General features: G+C 40.0%; 2 protein-coding genes across 2 annotated transcripts; one reads left to right on the top strand and one right to left on the bottom strand.

Moving 5' to 3' along the window:
* Nucleotides 1-1,479: 1,479 nt before the first annotated feature.
* Nucleotides 1,480-9,356, bottom strand: LOC116038589. The gene is made up of 3 exons (XM_036003141.1): nt 9,147-9,356; nt 8,457-9,016; nt 1,480-1,609 (listed from the first exon to the last, which is right to left on the bottom strand). Exons 1-3 carry the CDS (start codon nt 9,354-9,356, stop codon nt 1,480-1,482), a joined length of 900 nt encoding a protein of 299 aa, XP_035859034.1.
* Nucleotides 9,357-14,094: 4,738 nt separating this feature from the next.
* LOC116038827 (interleukin-17F-like) lies at nt 14,095-17,360 on the top strand. The gene is made up of 3 exons (XM_031283513.2): nt 14,095-14,207; nt 14,316-14,542; nt 16,398-17,360. Exons 1-3 carry the CDS (start codon nt 14,193-14,195, stop codon nt 16,645-16,647), a joined length of 492 nt encoding a protein of 163 aa, XP_031139373.1. The 5' UTR covers nt 14,095-14,192; the 3' UTR covers nt 16,648-17,360.
* The last annotated feature ends 1,593 nt before the right edge of the window (nt 17,361-18,953 follow it).

Below are 18,953 nucleotides of genomic sequence, written 5' to 3'. Positions count from 1 at the left end.
AAAGAAACGCAAATCAAGGGTTGTCATCAGGTGCTTTAAATCAACAATCAAAGGCAGACACATCCACAGATACTATAAGACATATTGGCAATTTCACAATTTATTCATTTAACAAACAGGAGCCTCAGTAGCGTGTGGAAGAACCATACACAGCCACAACAGCCTGGCACCTCCTCCTCATGCTGGTCACCAGCCTGGTCACACACTGCTGTGGGATGGCATCCCATTCCTCAACCAGCATTTGTCGCAAGTCAGCCAACGTGGTTGTGTTGGTCACTCTGGCATGAACAGCATGCCGAAGCTGATCCCACAAGTGTTCAATGGGGTTGAGGTCAGGACTGCTGGCAGGCCATTCCATCCTCTCCACTCCCAAATTCTAGAGGTAGTCTCTGATAAACCCCGCTCTGTGGGGACGAGCGTTGTCATCTTGGAGGATAGAGTTTGGTCCCAGACTGTGGAGATATGGGATTGCCACTGGTTGCAGAATCAGGCACCTGATTGTCAGCACCTGGGGGTACCAGAAGCTCAAAACAAGAGTAAATAGCAACAGCAAAGAAAAGCTGTTTGGCATTGACAGAGATGATTTGGCAAATTTTTCATGGGCGCTCATCCCACAAATGCATGTTCCTTACAAATGTGGCACCATTTAAAAAGGAAATAATCAGGCTTTTCAATGGTATAAGATGTATTGGCAAGAATCATTGTTACAACAAAGAAATAATCTACCAAACACAAATTTCCTTACTTTCTGTGCGTAGTTTCTATATATACACTCAACAAAATTATAAACGCAACACTTTTGTTTTTGCCCCCATTTTTTATGAGCTGAACTCAAAGATCTAAGACTTTTCTATGTACACAAAATAACTATTTGTCTCAAATATTGTTCACAAATCTGTCTAAATCTGTGTTAGTGAGCACTTCTCCTTTGCCGAGAAAATCCATCCACCTCACAGGTGTGGCATATCAAGATGCTGATTAGACAGCATGATTATTGCACAGGTGTGCCTTAGGCTGGTCACAATAAAAGGCCACTCTGAAATGTGCAGTTTTACTGTATTTGGGGGGATCCAGGGGGGTCCGAAACCAGTCAGTAAAAAAAAAAAAAAAAAAAAAAAAAAAAGTTGCAGGCCTCTCTAAAATGTACAGTTTTATCACACAGCACAATGACACAGATGTCGTAAGTTTTGAGGAAGCGTGCAATTGGCATGCTGACTGCAGGAATGTCCACCAGAGCTGTTGCCTGTGAATTGAATGTTCATTTCTCTACCATAGGCCATCTCCAAAGGCTTTTCAGAGAATTTGGCAGTACATCCAACTGGCCTCACAACCGCAGACCACGTGTAACCGCACCAGCCCAGGACCTCAATATCCAGCATCTTCACCTCCAAGATCGTCTGAGACCAGCCACCCGGACAGCTGCTGCAACAATCGGTTTGCATAACCAAAGAATTTCTGCACAAACTGTAAGAAACCATCTCAGGGAAGCTCATCTGCATGCTCGTCGTCCTCATCGGGGTCTCGACCTGACTGCAGTTCGTCGTCGTAACTTACTTGAGTGGGCAAATGCTCACATTCGATGGCGTCTGGCACTTTGGAGAGGTGTTCTCTTCACGGATGAATCCTGGTTTACACTGTACAGGGCAGATGGCAGACAGCGTGTATGGCTTCATGTGGGTGAGAGGTTTGCTGATGTCAATGTTGTGGATCGAGTGGCCCATGGTGGCGGTGGGGTTATGGTATGGGCAGGCGTATGTTATGGACAACGAACACAGGTGCATTTTATTGATGGCATTTTGAATGCCGAAATACCATGGCGAGATCCTGAGGCCCATTGTTGTGTCATTCATCCACGACTATCACCTCATGTTGCAGCATGATAATGCACCCATTGAGCATGTTTGTGATGATCTGGATCAGCGTATACAACAGCGTGTTCCAGGTCCTGCCAATATCCAGCAACTTCTTTTTTTTTTGTTTACTGACTGGTTTCGGACCCGGTTTAAAACTACTGGATCTGCCCAGAGCCACTCTGGATCTGCCATAACCAATCGCTAACATTTGGTCGTGACGTATGTCATGCGCATGTGCAACAAGAGACCGACAACTATCGGCTTATGTTTAGCATTAGCATCGCTAGCGTTAGCCTTAGCCAACTCCTTCACCACTAACGGAGCGAGCTGGAAAATCTAACTTTTCCCCCGTGGGGAGGAGGGCCACAACATCATGGCCACCAACAAAACTCAGAATATTGTTCTTGCTCGGGCTTTAACGTCTGGATATTTGGCAGCATTGCCACAATGGACCGAATGGCTTCGCTTGCATCTTTCTAGCGCACATCCTCAACGTCAATGTTCTCAGCCACTCCCTCTGTTCGCTGATTGGACCACCAAATATTTGGCCGGAGAAAATCCAAGAATATACCGCAAACCCAGACGGAGTACTGAAGGGGAATTAAAATTGAGCGGAAGTACATAGGAGGGCGGAGCCAGGCTAGGGTTAATGCGGGTTCCCAAATTCTTTCAAAAGATATTTCCTCCGTTAGTATTTTGATGATGGTGGTGGAGATCGCTGTCTAACACGTCACTCCAAAATCCCCCATAGCTGTTCAGATCTGGCAACTGCAAAGGCCATAGCATATACTTCACATCATTTTCATACTCAGAACATTCAGTGATATATCATACGTTTCTCTACTCATAAATTAAGTTTTTTTCTTTTAATTTATAAATTGTTTGAACATGGCTGATACACTTACGCACTGCAAAAAGGGTCTTAAACAATTTTGAATACAGAATCAGCCAAAGCAGCCTTGACAAAACTCAAATAGTTAGGACTTTTCAGTTTAGTCTTTATATATTATTAACTTAGCTCTGGGGAGCTTATTCCCCTTTATTCCCCGTTTTTTCGCCTTGCAGTTTTCCTTGGATTGGGGTGGCACCGAAATCATGGTTGCAGCTGCCACTGTGGTCCTGCTCCGCAACCTGCTACACCCTGCTACGCCCTGCAGTGCCCTGCTACACCATGAACTACTACAACTACTACTTCTAGTCATAGATCCATTATCTTTATTGTAACTATAACTGCCACTGTTCATCGTACCCCCCAACCGGCACCATCAGACAACAGCCCACCAGAGCCTGGGTCTGTCGGAAGTTTTTCCTCGCCACTGTTGCACTAAATGCTTGCTCTTGCAGGAATTATTGGAATTGTTGGGTCTTTGTAAATTATAGTGTGGTCTAGACCTACTCTATCTGTAAAGTGTCTTGAGATTACTCTTGTTATGATTTGATACTATAAATAAAATTGAATTGAATAATGGAGTGCAGGTTAGGTAGTCAGTTAGTGTAAAGCTTTGTAAAGCTGCTTAAAGTTATACTCAAATTTTACTTAACAGTTTTTCTGTATTGCTAAAATACTAAACCCCATTCTCTGAACCAAATGCTCAGTGACCTAAACCCATTTGTCGAATCAATCACTCTTCTTGCAAAACACACTGGCCCTCATTTATGAAACGTGCGTACGACCTTATGACGGGCGTACGCCGATTCTGGCAGCATAGGCTGCGATAAAATCTCATGTTTGGTCTGAACTCGTGTACGCAAGTTTTCGAGTCAGTGTGGACTTGCGGTGCAGCATTTAATCAGTTTAACAGAAGAAGGAGAAGTCATCAGTTGATCACTTATCAGCAATGCCAGATCTGGCTCTTTTAGAGGACCTCTATGCGCCGGTACAACAGTGCACACGTACGCGCACGGGCCATTGTGGAGCGCTCCATCGGACTGATTAAGGGCAGATGGCTCTATCTTGCAGCCTGTGAGATTCTGCACATCGAGCAGGAAAACAGGGTGCCATAAATGTAGAGGTGGAGCCAGATGACCCGATGCCCAGAGAGCAGTGTCCAGCACAGCCCCAACTGGGGGCTATATGAACAGTGTTGGGAGTAACGCGTTACAAAAGTAACGCAATTACAGTAATGTATTCCTTTTTGCTGTAACGCAGTAATATAACGCATTACTAATTAAATTTCGGTAATATACTCGTTACAATCTCAGTAACGCGAGTTACAACGCATTTTAACGCAACATTTAGTGGTGCATTGGTTTTTTTACACATTTCTTCACAGGAAAAAAAAAAAGCCGTATTGTTTTCCTGTCGCTGTATTCGATGGTTGAGATGACTGCAGAGACAAATACATTTGCGAGATGGATATTATTTTCAGGAGTTATTACGCTGCGTTGAAGTGAGCTGTCCCGTTTCTGTTCCCGTGGTCAGAACCAGAGACGGTACGGACAGCATGTATGTCCCAACAGGTGACGGTACGTCAGCGACTGACAGATATAAACATGTCGGGAATTAATGTTGAGGCTTGCTACACGTAAATATCATTGCATTTTTATCAGCCGTGGAGAGTAACTTTGCCTAGTGGAATGGCTTCGAATGACGACCAAAAACGCTTGTCTTTTACTGTGACCATTTACTGTTCAATATGTTGCAGTTTTACAAACAAGAAAGTGAACAACTTGAGCCTGATGGACATGTTGCTTCTCAGTAAGCTAGCAAGAGTAGGCTACACAACAGACAACTTCCGTGTAGCCTACTTCAAAATAAAAGCACTTCCTGTGACGGTTCGCAGTAAAACTAAATTACTGTTAAATAAGGTTGTGTAGGCTACCTTTTCACAAATCAGCTGTAAATCAAGTACTGTAAATAATGTTAATAGTGAGTTTTAATCACACTATAATTGAACATTTCCTTTAGAGTGTTTTAACCTAAACAACATGAATTTCTTATTGAAGTGCTATAAACAAACATTTTACAACAATGCCGTACTTTTAATTGAGTATTTTCATTTTCTCCTACTTGCCTATTATACGTTTTACTTATCTATTTTGTATAGCTTTAGTTACTTTGCATATTTATATTAATTATACAAAATATGAATAATGTATGATGTATTAAAGTGGATAAAGAGGAGACTTTATTGATCCGGTGGTGAAATTCACAAGCTAGCTGCCAAATCAAACTTCCCCTGTTATTTTGGTGAAAGTAACTCAAAAGTAATGCAAAAGTAGTGTAACGCATTACAATTCAGAGACAGTAATATTGTAATATAACTAATTACTCTCAAATGACAGTAACTAGTAATCTATAATGTATTACATTTTGGAAGTAACTTGCCCAACACTGTATATGAATGAGACAGGATATTATTCCTCGCTTTTAAAAGGTATAGTGTTATGTTTGGCAATGATATTCAATACAGGAAACACGACGATGCACAACATTTATTTCTGCCATTGACATATTTCGGCTTGTTTTTCCAGCCCCTCTGCTGTCAGGAGACAGGGTCGGGGTGTTGGTCCAGCACGGGGGGCGGAGGACACGCGCTCTCCCTCACAGCTGTTGCCTGGCTCTGACTCAAGAAAAACACACGAGTAAAATAAAAGACACTGCATAAACTCCGCTACTGTGTGTTTATTTAAATATAGGTAGCTGTAGGCCTAAGATATTGCAATATAAGCCTGTATATTACTATTAGGACTGTAGCATACATATGTCAAGGATATATAAATTAAATAAACTTCAGCTGGAGTCCGATTTACTACGGCAACACTGCATCAGTGATCTCTTTCCATTCCGCATTCTTTCTACAGCCTTTAATAACAGTTTTCAGGCTGCCAAATAGGCTACACACGTTGGTGCAAATTAACCTGACATATCAGGGTTTCAATCTCAAAACCGAGAATATATTGGGGCGTGATATTTAAATTACGATCGTTTCCAGCCGCTGCGTTTATCAATGTACGACCATTCTTACGCTCTGATTGGTGTGATACGAACGTTTCATGAATCACACGTGAAGCCTGTCGTAAGAGGATTTCTGCGCTCATATCTGCGCTGGTTTCTACATTAGGTTGATAAATGAGGGCCAGTCTCACTCGCTAAAACACATTTCACACTGTGATGCACTTGTGTTGCAACACGGGCAGCAAAATTTAAACACAACCACAGCACAATTGTCATTGTCTACACACGACGACTCAAAATTGTACACACGTTACTACTGAGGTGATCAAACCATATGTTGAGAATATAAGCCAGTTCAGAGTGCACAGGTGGCACAGGAGCATTTAATGTTGTCTGATTTTGTGGTTTCACAATATTTTTTAGTGTAGTGTCATGTGCTTTTCATTTCGTTTTCTTTGTTTTTTGGACTTTTGCAGTTGAGCTACTGTATTGTTCTACAAGTGCCAAATATACAGACATTCAAAACTGTAGTACTTGCAGTGTAAAAGATATTCACTGTACAAGTTATACTAACAATAACTTATAATTGTTTTCATTGCAAAATGTATTTACTGTATGAAATTTTAAAAAATGTTTCTGTAACTACATGCCCTGGCCACTGTTCGAGAATTTTTGAGGTAATATCTTATGAATGCCCTGTAGTGTTTAGTTATTGACTGGCTATGTGTATGATCTGAAAGCATTGTTTGATTTTGCCAGCAGAGTCAGGTGTTTTGTGAATATAGTTTGAGAATTTGGTTTTCAGTTTACAGTTTTGAGAAAATGGGTGAGGGTTTCAAGTAATGTGTCTTAGCAATTAAGAAAAACTGTAACAACAATCTCCACCACCTGCTGAAAAGCTCTACTAGCCACATATCCAAGTCTGATTGATTGATTGGTATGAAATGGTATTAGACTCAACAGTGCTCTCTGTTGTCTTAACAGCAGCTGTAGCAGAGATAAATGGAAACCACAGTTGTGTCAGACACAGAGGGCTGCTACTGACTGTAATCAAAAGGGTGCGGATGGTTTTCAGCTTGTGAAATAATGTTCAGAAATAATTTCAAAGATTTAAATTGCACTTATCGATCACTTATTTTGAGTCTTTGAAAAGACACCCATGCACATTTTTAAATGTGTGACCACATGAATTTCAAACAGAGATTCAAGTTAAGTTTAGTTTTCATTTCACAGTTTGTTGGTATAGTTGTAGAAATATTTAGTGAATGTCAAAGGGACGAAACTATTCAGGACTGGCAGTTGTTATGATTGCGTATGAGTGTTGGAAAGCATCCCAGCATGAATGGGGCAATAAATTCAGGTACACAAGTATCATGTATGTGTGCGGTTCCTGGTGTTATTTTGTTATCCATTATGTTTAACCATGTTTCCACATTCAATTAATTCGGAGTAAAAACCCTTATACAGTGAGTGAGTGAGTGAGACAGACACACACACACACACACACACACACACACACACACACACACACACACACACACACACTCTCTTTCTCTGATTTAGAGACCCACATGGACATTTCTACCTCTACCTCTCTACCAGTCCTTGTAGGCTACGTTGCCTTTTAAATTATGTATTGTATTAATGTATGAGCGTTTAAATTAGAAATTACCGTTAATGATTGGAGAAGCTGCTTTCAGTAATTGTAAATGTGTCCATGCACACAGTGTCATTGCATCTAATACTGGGGGATATTTAAGCAGAAAAACTATAACTACCTGTAGTTAGAAAAAAAAAGAACTAAACCATTGGAAATAATAATGATAATAAATCAATCTTGTAAGGCTTTCACATGAGGAGTTAGGCATATTAGCTAAAATGTGGCTTCAGAAAGGAGGAGGAAAAAGGTTCAAGACTGTCCTCTCAGAGAAAATGGCAGCATCAGTCGCTTCATCAAATGCCCAAAAATGACATTTATTTATGTTCAAATGACAAAGCCCTCTAGCAACATTAGGACTTATGACTCTTGCCCATCGAAAGCAAAAGAGGAAGTAGTGGGACATTGTTATAGAGCCACAGAGTCCACAGGGGGAAGTTGAGGTGATTGGATACTGGATATTTTTCCCTTTTTGAAAACACACAGTAGTGAGAGGGTCAAAGTTTAAAACGAAAACATGGACAACACCCAAAAACAAGTTCATGGCTATTTTACATTTTTTCCTCGATTGCTTAAACACATTTCTTGAAACTATGCCTCGTATTCTCAAAACAGTAAAGACAAATCCATAACGTCTCACCCAATTCACCAAACATCCTATTTTCAGGTCAAAATGAAGCACTATATCAAAACCATTAACTCTTGCTGAAAAACCAAACTTTGACCCCAGACGGGACACACAAGCCGTCACAACATACACACTAAAACTTAGTTTTACACACTGGTGTAATAACTTCAAAACAACATTTCCAAAACTGTTAAATTATGTTGCCACAAACCTTTTCAGATGAACACAAGACACAACCAATGGTTACATTGGCACATTTTATTCATTACTGTATTACAGTACTACACAGTAAAAAAAGAAAAAAAAAAAAATTCTGCATCAGCATCCCGTCTTTGCTCTGGGTCAGGCCAGAGAATCTCGTCCACATAACAGGCTATATTGGCCCTAGCCAGGCAGCGGGGGTAAAATCCTCTTGCATGCCTGATCCACCCCTGGCACGCATCTACTGATATGTCTAGGCAGGCTTCTTCCATGGCCTGAAGGAGGTAAACACGCATATAAGGTTCTCGGTCATACACTTTCCACCGCCATGCCGAAAAAAACTCCTCTATTGGGTTAAGATATGGAGAGTATGCAGGCAGAAAGAGGTTGGAAAATATTGGGTTATCGGTAAACCAGTCACGAACCAGAGCAGCGCGATGGAAGCTGACGTTATCCCAAACAACAACATAGTGAGGGTGCTCTGGTTGTGCTGGTTCCCTGTGGTCCAGCTGGAACATATGCTCTCTTAGACCGTCAAGGAATGCAAGAAGGAGCATAGTATTATAGGGTCCTAGACTGGCATGGCGGTGGAGTACCCCTCGTTGGCTGATGGCTGCGCACATCGTGACATTCCCTCCACGCTGACCAGGGACATTTACAATAGCCCGATGGCCGATTATATTCCTCCCCCTTCTCCTTCTTTTGGTGAGGTTGAAACCAGCCTCATCCACAAAGATAATTTCAGGTGGAACAGGCCAGCCTTCAATCTCAAAGATTCTCTGCAAAACACATCAAAATACAATAGAGTATATCGCTACCCTGAAGCACAGTTCAGGAGGGCACAAATGGCAGCATAAACTGCTATACTGTGATGGTGCACAATACTTCATACAATATCAAAAGTCATACCTGAACATATTCCACTCGTTGGTCTTTTACCCTGTCAGAGTTTCGTTCAAAAGGGACGCGGTACACCGGTTTCATCCGGAACCGATGCTTTCGGAGGATGCGATCAATTGTGGAAAGGCTGATGGAATTTATTCCTTGAAAATGATTATTATCCTCAATCACTCTCCTTTGAATCTCTCGCAGGCGGATTACATTATTGGCAATGACCATGTTTACAAGCTTCCTCTCTTGCTCCTCTGACAAAAGCCTATTATTATTACAGTTATTATTATTATAGTATTACAGAAGCATAGTACAACAGTGCATGTGATGTCAAAGCACAGAGTACAGCACTCAAAAGTTACTGTACAGAGCAGTCGTACTGTAAGTACACCTACCTGTTTTCCCCCTTCCTCTTCCTCTCCCTCTCCCTCTCCCTCTCCCTCTCCCTCCTCGACCGTCATTTCTCTGTGGATCCATTGTTCCATAACTCAATGAACTGACTCTGGCCATTTTATCTATCTATTGAAAGTTCTGATTGGTGTGTGATCAATTTTGACTCATAGTGTTTCCCCCTGGGTAATTGTGTGCTAATTGAGCTTCAGCTGTGCTGACTTGAGTGAGCAATATTGAATGCTGTACTTTCTAAATGACAACATGGTGTAGGCAATGAGCAATTAAGGGATTTGTGTGTAGAGTTTTGCAGTAACAGTTCAACAAATCATGTGTCAAAACCAGGGAATAGTGTTTATAGTTTAGTGAAATGGGTGTGCTTTTTGAAAAATGGCGCTATGTTTTTGAAATTTTAGTTCAAAAGCCTGGTTATAGTGTTTAAGCAATTGAGAAAAACTGTAATGTACACAGTGCCATGGTTAGCGATGCTAAGCCTCTGTCCTGCAGACATGACATGATTGACAGGTCGGCGTGTAGCCGTAAATGCCATAAATATATTCTTTGTAAATCTTTACAATCATTTCCAGAACCAAGCAGGCCTACCTTGTTGCATGAGCCAATTTGTTTTTCAAAAACTTGCCATTTTCAGCACATAGCTTGCTAGCTTGATAGGTTGTTGTTTCCTGAAGCCAACAGAGTTTGAGAACGGCAACACACAGAGAGACAGAGTGGACGGTGGGGAACATCCGACAATTATCCTGGAAATGTACATCCGTTGATCCAGACCAAATAACTATTTACATTTATATACATTTATTTTTTATTTTTTTTAGCTGTTTATTTTTCTTTCTTTTTTAAGCAACAGAACATTCCTTGACAATGGACCTGGGAGGAAAATTGAAATAATTACATGTAAGTAAATAAAGAGAAAATCAAAGGAATTACATAAAATAAAGTAAAATAAAATAAGGATTGTGAAACCCAAATCCAGGTCAAGTGGCTGTAAGAGAGAGAGAGAGAGAGAGAGAGAGAGAGAGTTGTTATCCTGTTGGAGTCGTCACATGGGTGAGGTGACAGTCAACAATCTAATCTAATCAATCTTCTCAAACAATGAGACCACTAAGCGCGTCACAGCAGAATATATACAAAGACGACAACAAAGACTTTCTTAAGCTTTCAGTGCCATTGACATAACCACAAAGGTTTGCTAATAATAACTGACACCTAATCACTTACAAAGGATGCTCGGCAATGTTACGGGGCCAGCTATACAAACCTCTGCTGGAAATTCTGCTGGCACTAAAACCATGAGAGGATGAATAATAATAATAATAAGAAGAAGAAGAAGAAGAAGAAGAAGATGAAGAAATCCTGCTATTTTTGGATCTCAGTCTGTGGGATTTACAAACCTGTATTTTAAACAAGATGTATTACATCATTAAAACTGGCATAGTCTGACACAGCCGGGAGCTGTTTTGTGTGTGTGTGTGTGTGTGTGTGTGTGTGTGTGTGTGTGTGTGTGCGTGTGTGTGTGTGTGTGTGTGTGTGTGTGTGTGTGTGTGTGTGTGTGTGCGTGTGTGTGTGTGTGTGTGTGTGTGTGCGCACGTGTGTGTGTGTATGTGTGTTTTCAATTACTCATGTCCTCTAAAGTTAAAAATGTATTTCTTGTATTTCTTTGAGTATTTCTGAAAGTTCTGAAAATAAACACCATACGCGCATACACACACACACACACACACACACACACACACACACACACACACACACACACACACATATACACAAATAGTAAAAGAAATTGTCTTACAACCACAGGAAACATCCTCAATGTAGAGGTTTTTAATGGTAATAAGGACATGGGCATGTGATAGCCAACAAGTTACTCATGTTTGAAAAGGTTAGCAAAACAAAATGAAACCACAGTATGCGCTGATGCTCATTTGCATCCGTGTTTTTGTAAAGCAGTCCTTCGCTTATGAACAAAATTAGATTATTGCAAACAGGTATTACAAATCTGTCATCCTGAGCTAAAGTTACAGCAATGGGAAATGTTTTGACAAAAGATTTTTTAAACTGGTGGGATGACTGACATCCTTTTCACTTCCACTTCTATTTGAGGGTTCATGTTGACTCCATGATTTGTAATTGAACTGAAACAAAATATGTCAGTTCATTTCTTCTTTGTTGTGGATGGAAAAAACAATCTATAGATATGATTTTACCTTATGAAACATGAAAGTGTTGGAAATAGGACGTTGAAAAGATTCACACAACATCATCAACCTTTGTGTCTATCTTCAGTAATTGAGGAGACTATACACCCGACAGCTAGGGCCTATATCATACAAAACACAGGCACTACACATAAATAATATTGCAACCCTGCAGAACTAACATGGGAGAGACTCTTGGGGAGTTCATGGGAGGAATATGTTGCCCGTAGTTCAGTTTATAGGTCAGGTTCAGAGAATGGGAGGGGCAGAGAAGCGATTAAGAGTTAAAAGAATAAAGTAGGAGAAAGGAAAGACTGAGTAGAGGCACCCCCGGCGTTAATGTTACCCCCAGTTAAAAGCTAACTAGCTAGTTTTAGCTACCAGTCTTTTGTTGTTTTGGGCACACTTTCAACTCTTATTAGCCTGTATGTTAGGGTAACAATGGTGTGTTCCAATTGTACACAGAAACACGCCCCCTGAACTTCCGAGTTGGGAAGTTGTTGAACCTCAGGCTACATTTATATTGCTACTATTTGGTTTAAAAATGAATATCTTTTGCTACGTTTACACTTCGCATTCACACTGCTCTGGCATTTCAGAGCCCCTAAACCGGAGAAAATTTGGTTTATAATCTCTTGGTTTGTCTTGCAGTCTCAGTGGCCGCAAACGGAGACCTTTAGCAACACCAACACTGACGCCAATGTTTCACCGCCTGATTTGGTCATGACGTCTCGTCCTCTGAGACTAAAGCTACTAACGTTACCATGGCAACTACCAGCAAAGGGGGGGGAGTATACATGCTGCCTGATGACATATGCGGTTTGGGCGTGTTAGTTTAAACGCAGATAAGTTCTTCTACTGGAGCTAAAAAAAACTTGTGTGCACAAAGATCGCTTTTGGCTCAAAACTCCGCTTAAAAAACAAAACGTAGTAATGTAAATGTAGCCTCACAGTACCCCGAGCAAACCGACCTCAAAATCCAACATGGCTGCTCGATGCATCAACAGTAGTGCAAGCTGTAGTAATATATAGTTTATTAGCACTTCTTTCATCATTAAATCAGTCTTAAACACAGTACTGTCCATCTTCTGTGGCCATGTTACGCTGTTTGTATGCACAAAAAACAGCCTAATGCGTTGTTATCAACTGGTATTGCTAACAATGGCTAACCTGGATAGAGCAAACCCCACTATTAAATCCGACTTGTTTTAATGGAACGCGGTCAACTCGGGGGTCACATCATTCCCAGCTCCGGCTTCCAAGTTCCGAGGTAAATAGAACGCACTATAAAAAACGGTTTGCCAGTTAAACTTCAGCCACTGTGTCCATCCAGCTAGCTAGCAAGCCGTGTGGTGGAATTGCGAGCGTTACAATCAATGGCATAGCCGTTATAACCAGGGAGGTCTGCGTCAAACACTTCATTTACTGCATTCTGGCGTATTTTTATGCAACAAATCCTTTCCGCATCAATGTATGCTGCAAATGTCTTTATTTATGTAAAGGAAATTATTATTATTTAACCATTTTATTAATTATTTCCTGTATAGTTTAAGACTTTCTACATATCAAAACATCACATTTCTGGATGTTTTTTTAGGAATCATGTACATCTCAACAACAGAGAATCAGACCTTGTTAAAGCCATAAGCTCCAAAGTTTGAATCTACATAAAATTACAAGAAATCACATCTTTATTTTTCACATAAGGGATTAAGCTGCTCTTAAAGGCCCCATACTGTCCTTTTAAAAGTAGATTGCTGTGTCTGTATGTGTGTCCTTCTGAAGAATTCTCAGATCTGTATCACTCAAGTAAATATGGTAATCACACACAGTAACTACAATATCTTCTGTGGAAATGTTTGTATATATAAAATAAATTACTGCTGATCTGAAGTCAGTTTGATGGCACGCGGGTATACACAAGTAGGCTATATTGTTTCATTAAGTGATTTTGGTTTTTATATTTATGAAATACACGATACGATACAGCCAATGAAAGACTTGTAGAGATGTTATGATGATTATTGCCTCATGTTGGTTCTCAGGTCAAGAGGGCATTCTTAAAGTAGACTGTGAGCAACAGTCTCTGGTTTCATCACAGTGTGTTTCACAGCATATTTCCTGTATGACGTCAGCCTCTCTGCACTCTCTGATTCTGTGTGTGTGCGTGTGCGTGTGCGTGTGTGTGTGTGTGTGCGTGTGTGTGTGTGTGTGTGTGTGTGTGTGTGTGTGTGTGTGTGCGCGTGTCTGCAGAAAATTCCAGGCCTGCCCTCAGTCTGATGCCTTCCTACATGCAGTATCCCTCACACCTACTGTACTTTTACTCTTCCATTTCCTCATGCCACGGGTTTCCCCAGGTGCATCGACTCAATAAATAGTAGACCGGTGAGGATGATTACAAGTCAATACAACAAGAGATTCCCTCGTAAACAGTCAGTCAGACGCAAAGAAGAAACTGAGGATGGACATGAAGCAGGTAAGTGACACACAGAGAGACAGGACAGCTGCTGATACCAGCTGCTTTCTCATTTGATCTCTCCATCACTATAGCTGCCTTCTGACTTTCTGTCCGCCCCATCCACAGATTCTCATATTTGGGCTTTTGCTCGTGCCCGTGTGGACGAGGTGCTATGAAGACGACCAGGAGCTGCAAGATGCAGCAGAGAGGAAGCTGATGACCAGCTACACGCAGCCTGAGGAGCCTCAGACTACCGCGGCCCCTGACTCACCTGCCTCTTGCCCCGTGGAGCATTTCCCTAAGCAGGTGCCTCCGCACCTCCACGCCAGGTCCCTGTCCCCCTGGAGATACGTGTAAGTAGCATCCTGTCGCATTCCACAGTTATTTGATTTAAAAATCCGAGGCATCGCCTTGGATGCTGCCGTGATTTTGCTTCCTGGATAAGAACTTTAACTCGCTCAGAATAAGCTAAAAAAAAAAAAAAAAAAAAAACTCTATCACAAGGAGTCGATTGTCTTGGGAAATTTCCTAAACGTTCGTAAAGTTTTCATAGGCCTCCCAAAATATCATGTCAGGTTAGGAGAAAACCTTTCTAAGAAGATAGGCTCAAGCAAGAGTGCATGTGATGGAATGGTGCAGCCACAGATCAGGTATCACTCAGCATCGTAAGCTTCTTTGAAATGATGAAGTAACTCGGGAAAATGAATATTTGCACAATATTTGCGTCTATGCATCATTTTCACCTTATTAATTAGGCTTTAAGATGAGGTGCACTTGGTCACTAGGCTCTGAGCGCTGATGACTCGCTAATATGCGCCACACCCCGTCTTTAAAAAAAAAGAAAAGAAAAAGGGAAAGTCCCCTGTAGCTACGTTTATATCCAATGACTGCAGCTGTGTTGCCACATAGCCTATCCACTGGGAATACCGTGAATTGCTTCACTGTTGCACTTTATGAATTGCCTGTTTGAAGTTGACTGGAGAGTTTCCAATAGTCTAGTAAAGTCCTCCTCCTATAGCTCTATTTTTTTTACGTTTAGGAGCTCACTGTTTGATTTGTCTGTTTGAATGAGAAACCATAAAGGTTAGCAAAGTTTGTGATTAAACATTGGCGATTTTAATACACTTTTTAGGGGGGCGCAAGTGACTCAGTGGAGTAACTGTATTCAAATCAATTTTGCATCCTGTATATTGTTTGTTGTTTCATAAAACAACTTAAATGCATTTTTTTCAGTAGGTGACACAGTGAAGTGTATAATATCAAAGTGGCTATTACAGTGTAAATGGTCTTGATTTATTGGGGAAATTGCTAAAAGTGTTACAACCGTCCCTGGTCTCCCCTACTATTTATGCAGGACTCTCGATTAAATAATAATAATAATACATTTATTTAATATAGCGCCTTTTACATACAATGTCACAAAGTGCTTCACAAGAGAAAATTTTTTTTAAAATGAGACCCAATAAGAGTAAAATGAACAAGCAAAAAAAGAGATAAAATAATGAAAATTCAAATTAAAAAAAAATTAAAAACAAACAAAATTACAAACACGAGACAAAAGCCATGTTTAACTAGGTGAGTCTTCAGCTGCTTTTTAAATGTGTCAACAAACAACGTGCAGTTGTGAAAACCCGATATCTCCAAAAAACACATTCAGTTTTATTTTTTATTTTTTATTTTTTTGGTGTAGAAAAATAATTATTTTCACATTAAAATTCGTTGCATTTTCATGAAAGCGTATCAGTGTTTTCCCTACCATTATAAGGCTTAGGCGCAGCACCCAAGCTGTTAGGCACCACCTAAGCCAAAATAATGTAAAATCAATGTGAGCATCAATACTAACTAAAAGACTTTTCTCAGATCTGATTGTAGTTGGTGAACTTCTTAAGCAAGTTTTGTCTTAAAACTTTTCTGAATGTCATTTATTTATTAGCTGCTCTAGCTTTTCCAACGTTTTAGACCCATATATGGTAATAATATTGGTCCAAAATTATGTAAACATTGCATATTTACTCAGATATGTTAATAATAATGGTTTAAAATTCTTTGAAAAATGTAACATTTTCTTGAGAGAAGGCCCCTATACCCCCCGCTAAATACTAAGTCTTCCACAAACCTCGGGGAAAACGCTGCAAAATCTTATTGGATGTCACATCTCCTCACTGTGTTTGGATAAGCTGCTCACTGCCTCATCCTGTTCCTTTTCAGACTTGTAACAAAGAAGGATCACTTTCCTTCCACCTATGCCGAGGCTCAGTGCCTGTGTTCAGGATGCATCCTGATCCAGAACAACAGCCCCCCGATGGAGAGCCACGACTACAACTCAGTCCCCGTAAAACAGACCAGGGTGTTTCTCAAGAAGGAGCCCTGTGACGGTGGGAAGAAATACCATTTGAAGCCAGTTACTGTTAAGGTAGCTGTGGGCTGTACATGTGTCAGAGCAAATACCTTCTCCTAGAAGGGATCCAATCCAGACCTGCTGTCACATTGGCACACTACAATTCATGTTGTGTTTGTTTTAAAATGCATCAAGTTCTTTAGAAAGTCTAACTCAGGGGGTGTCAGGTCCTACATATATCGGTGCAGAGGGAACAATGGTCCAGCATGCTCTCTGATTCTCTGAGTTTAACTTGGACTCATGACAGTGCCACACCTTAATACACAGCCGACACCCCTGGGATAATTTACGAGGCTTCAAAAGTCAAAAGGTACATGAGCCTGTTTTTGTAGGCTTATTTATTGTCATAATGGATGACATCATAATCGATAGATCTATAATGTGTGTTTTGTAGGTCTTTATAGGCTGCCTGCTCTTAACTCTGACAGGTTTACAGCTCTGCCAAGTGCAGCTATTATGTAAACTAGGCATTTTACTACTTTTCATGTTGATGGCCTTGCCATCGAGGTCAATAGCTATTGTATAGTTTTGTAAAATAATTTAACCACTAATAATATTTGAATAATTATCTATTTATTTGGTTGGTTTGTTTTGTGTGTGAAATGTTTGGACATTTTAATGCTTTAGAATGCTTATGAGTAAATGAGGAACACCTTGTATTTATTTATGTTGGATATCTTGCAGGTTTTTGTCCCAGTGGGACTTAATAAGTCTAATGAAGACTAAATGTTCAGCTTCTTTGAAGCAAAATAAAGAAAAATATTTGAAAGAAAGATTCTTCTGTTTTTTATATTCAAAGCTTGATATTGGAACATGCAAGGCTGCACTTCCAACTGGACAAAGGTCCAAAAGACAGGTTTACTGATGGTCAGTGAGTTTTGGTAATTTGATTATTTAAAATTATCTTAGGTTGGGAGCTGATTAGGGAAGCATGACTTTCTCTGTGGGGTGAGACATATGTATTCAGGATTTGTAGGTTCCAGGTAGAATTGTCCAGTAACCTCATACACTACATTTTAGTTAAGTTGTAGTTTAACATTACAAAAAGGACATCATCTAGTCACACACCATGAAAATGACAGATTACATAACAAAGTCCAAGACATTTCTATTGTGGTCCTTGACTTACAGTAAAGCTTCCAAAGATGTAGAAGTCTAGGTGGCTAGCAGACACCATCCTACAGTATGTTTTCCTCAATAAAATCAAAGTCAAAAATCCATAAAAAAAAACATACAAAAAAAAAAAAAACATACAGTTTACATCCCTAAATTTCCCCATAAATTATAATTTGACCTTATTTTAATTTGTGGTGGGTACTTGTTATTTTACAACCACAATGTGTAAGTCACACTGTAAATACACGATAAAGTAGAGACTATAATATATAATATACTAATCACGATTAATCATCTTCAAGAATAACAAACTCTGCAGGTACAGTAACAGCATTAGTCAGCCAATAGCTCACTAAATACAAGTCTTTTTTTGCAAAAGCAAGCCTGCTCCTGAGAAGAGGCATCTTGTTCAGTTTATTCACACATTATTAAAAAAGCAATATGGCTTGTAAAACATTGTGCAGGGGAGGTTAGGAGCCAAGAAACGGCTTATAAAGATACCACCCCTCTAAATAACACTAGCTGTGAAAAATAGAAACAGTGTTTGAAGCTTCACATAAACCATGTCAAGGCCATAGCAATATTGAATAAATCAAGATCTATATTTTTAGAAAATAAATCACTGCATCGTCATGCACATTACAAAAGAGAGCAATCAGAATCATCAATAAAGTTGGATACCTGGAACAGACATACCCATTATTCTTAAAGTCACATATTCTGAAGTTCATTGATCTGGTTAAGTTTAAGACAGCACAAACCATGTTCAAAGCAAGAACTAAATGTTTTTATGGAAAGGCAGAGTGGGTGTTATCTGAGAGAAAAACTTAAGTTTAAAAAGCTCAAAATAAGAACAACTCCAAAAAGTATGTGCATCGCGATCTGTGTGTGTCCGCTACTGATAAAAAAGTTTAAAAAAAATAACACCTTATTGAAAGCATATGAGGATGAAGAGAGATGACTGTGAGGGTGGGTTATTATACTGATTATACTGGATACTGTATATTTGTTGTCTTGCTATGAATATATAATACAAAATATATGATACATACATGTACAAATTATTTAAAATATATAGGAACTATTTAAAGTGGAATGAGTGGTGGGAAAAATAACAACCTTCGGCTTCATCCCGCTCCTTTTCAGACAGGTCCTGCATTGTTGGCTTGTGTTGGGGGGTCTGTCTTGTAGTATAGAAAAGAAACGCAAACCAAGGGTTGTCACGAGGTGGTTTAAATCAACAATCAAAG

This window comes from Sander lucioperca, chromosome 7 (genome assembly GCF_008315115.2).
Source record: "Sander lucioperca isolate FBNREF2018 chromosome 7, SLUC_FBN_1.2, whole genome shotgun sequence".
NCBI lineage: Eukaryota > Metazoa > Chordata > Actinopteri > Perciformes > Percidae > Sander > Sander lucioperca.
This window is presented reverse-complemented; position numbering and strand designations above follow the sequence as displayed.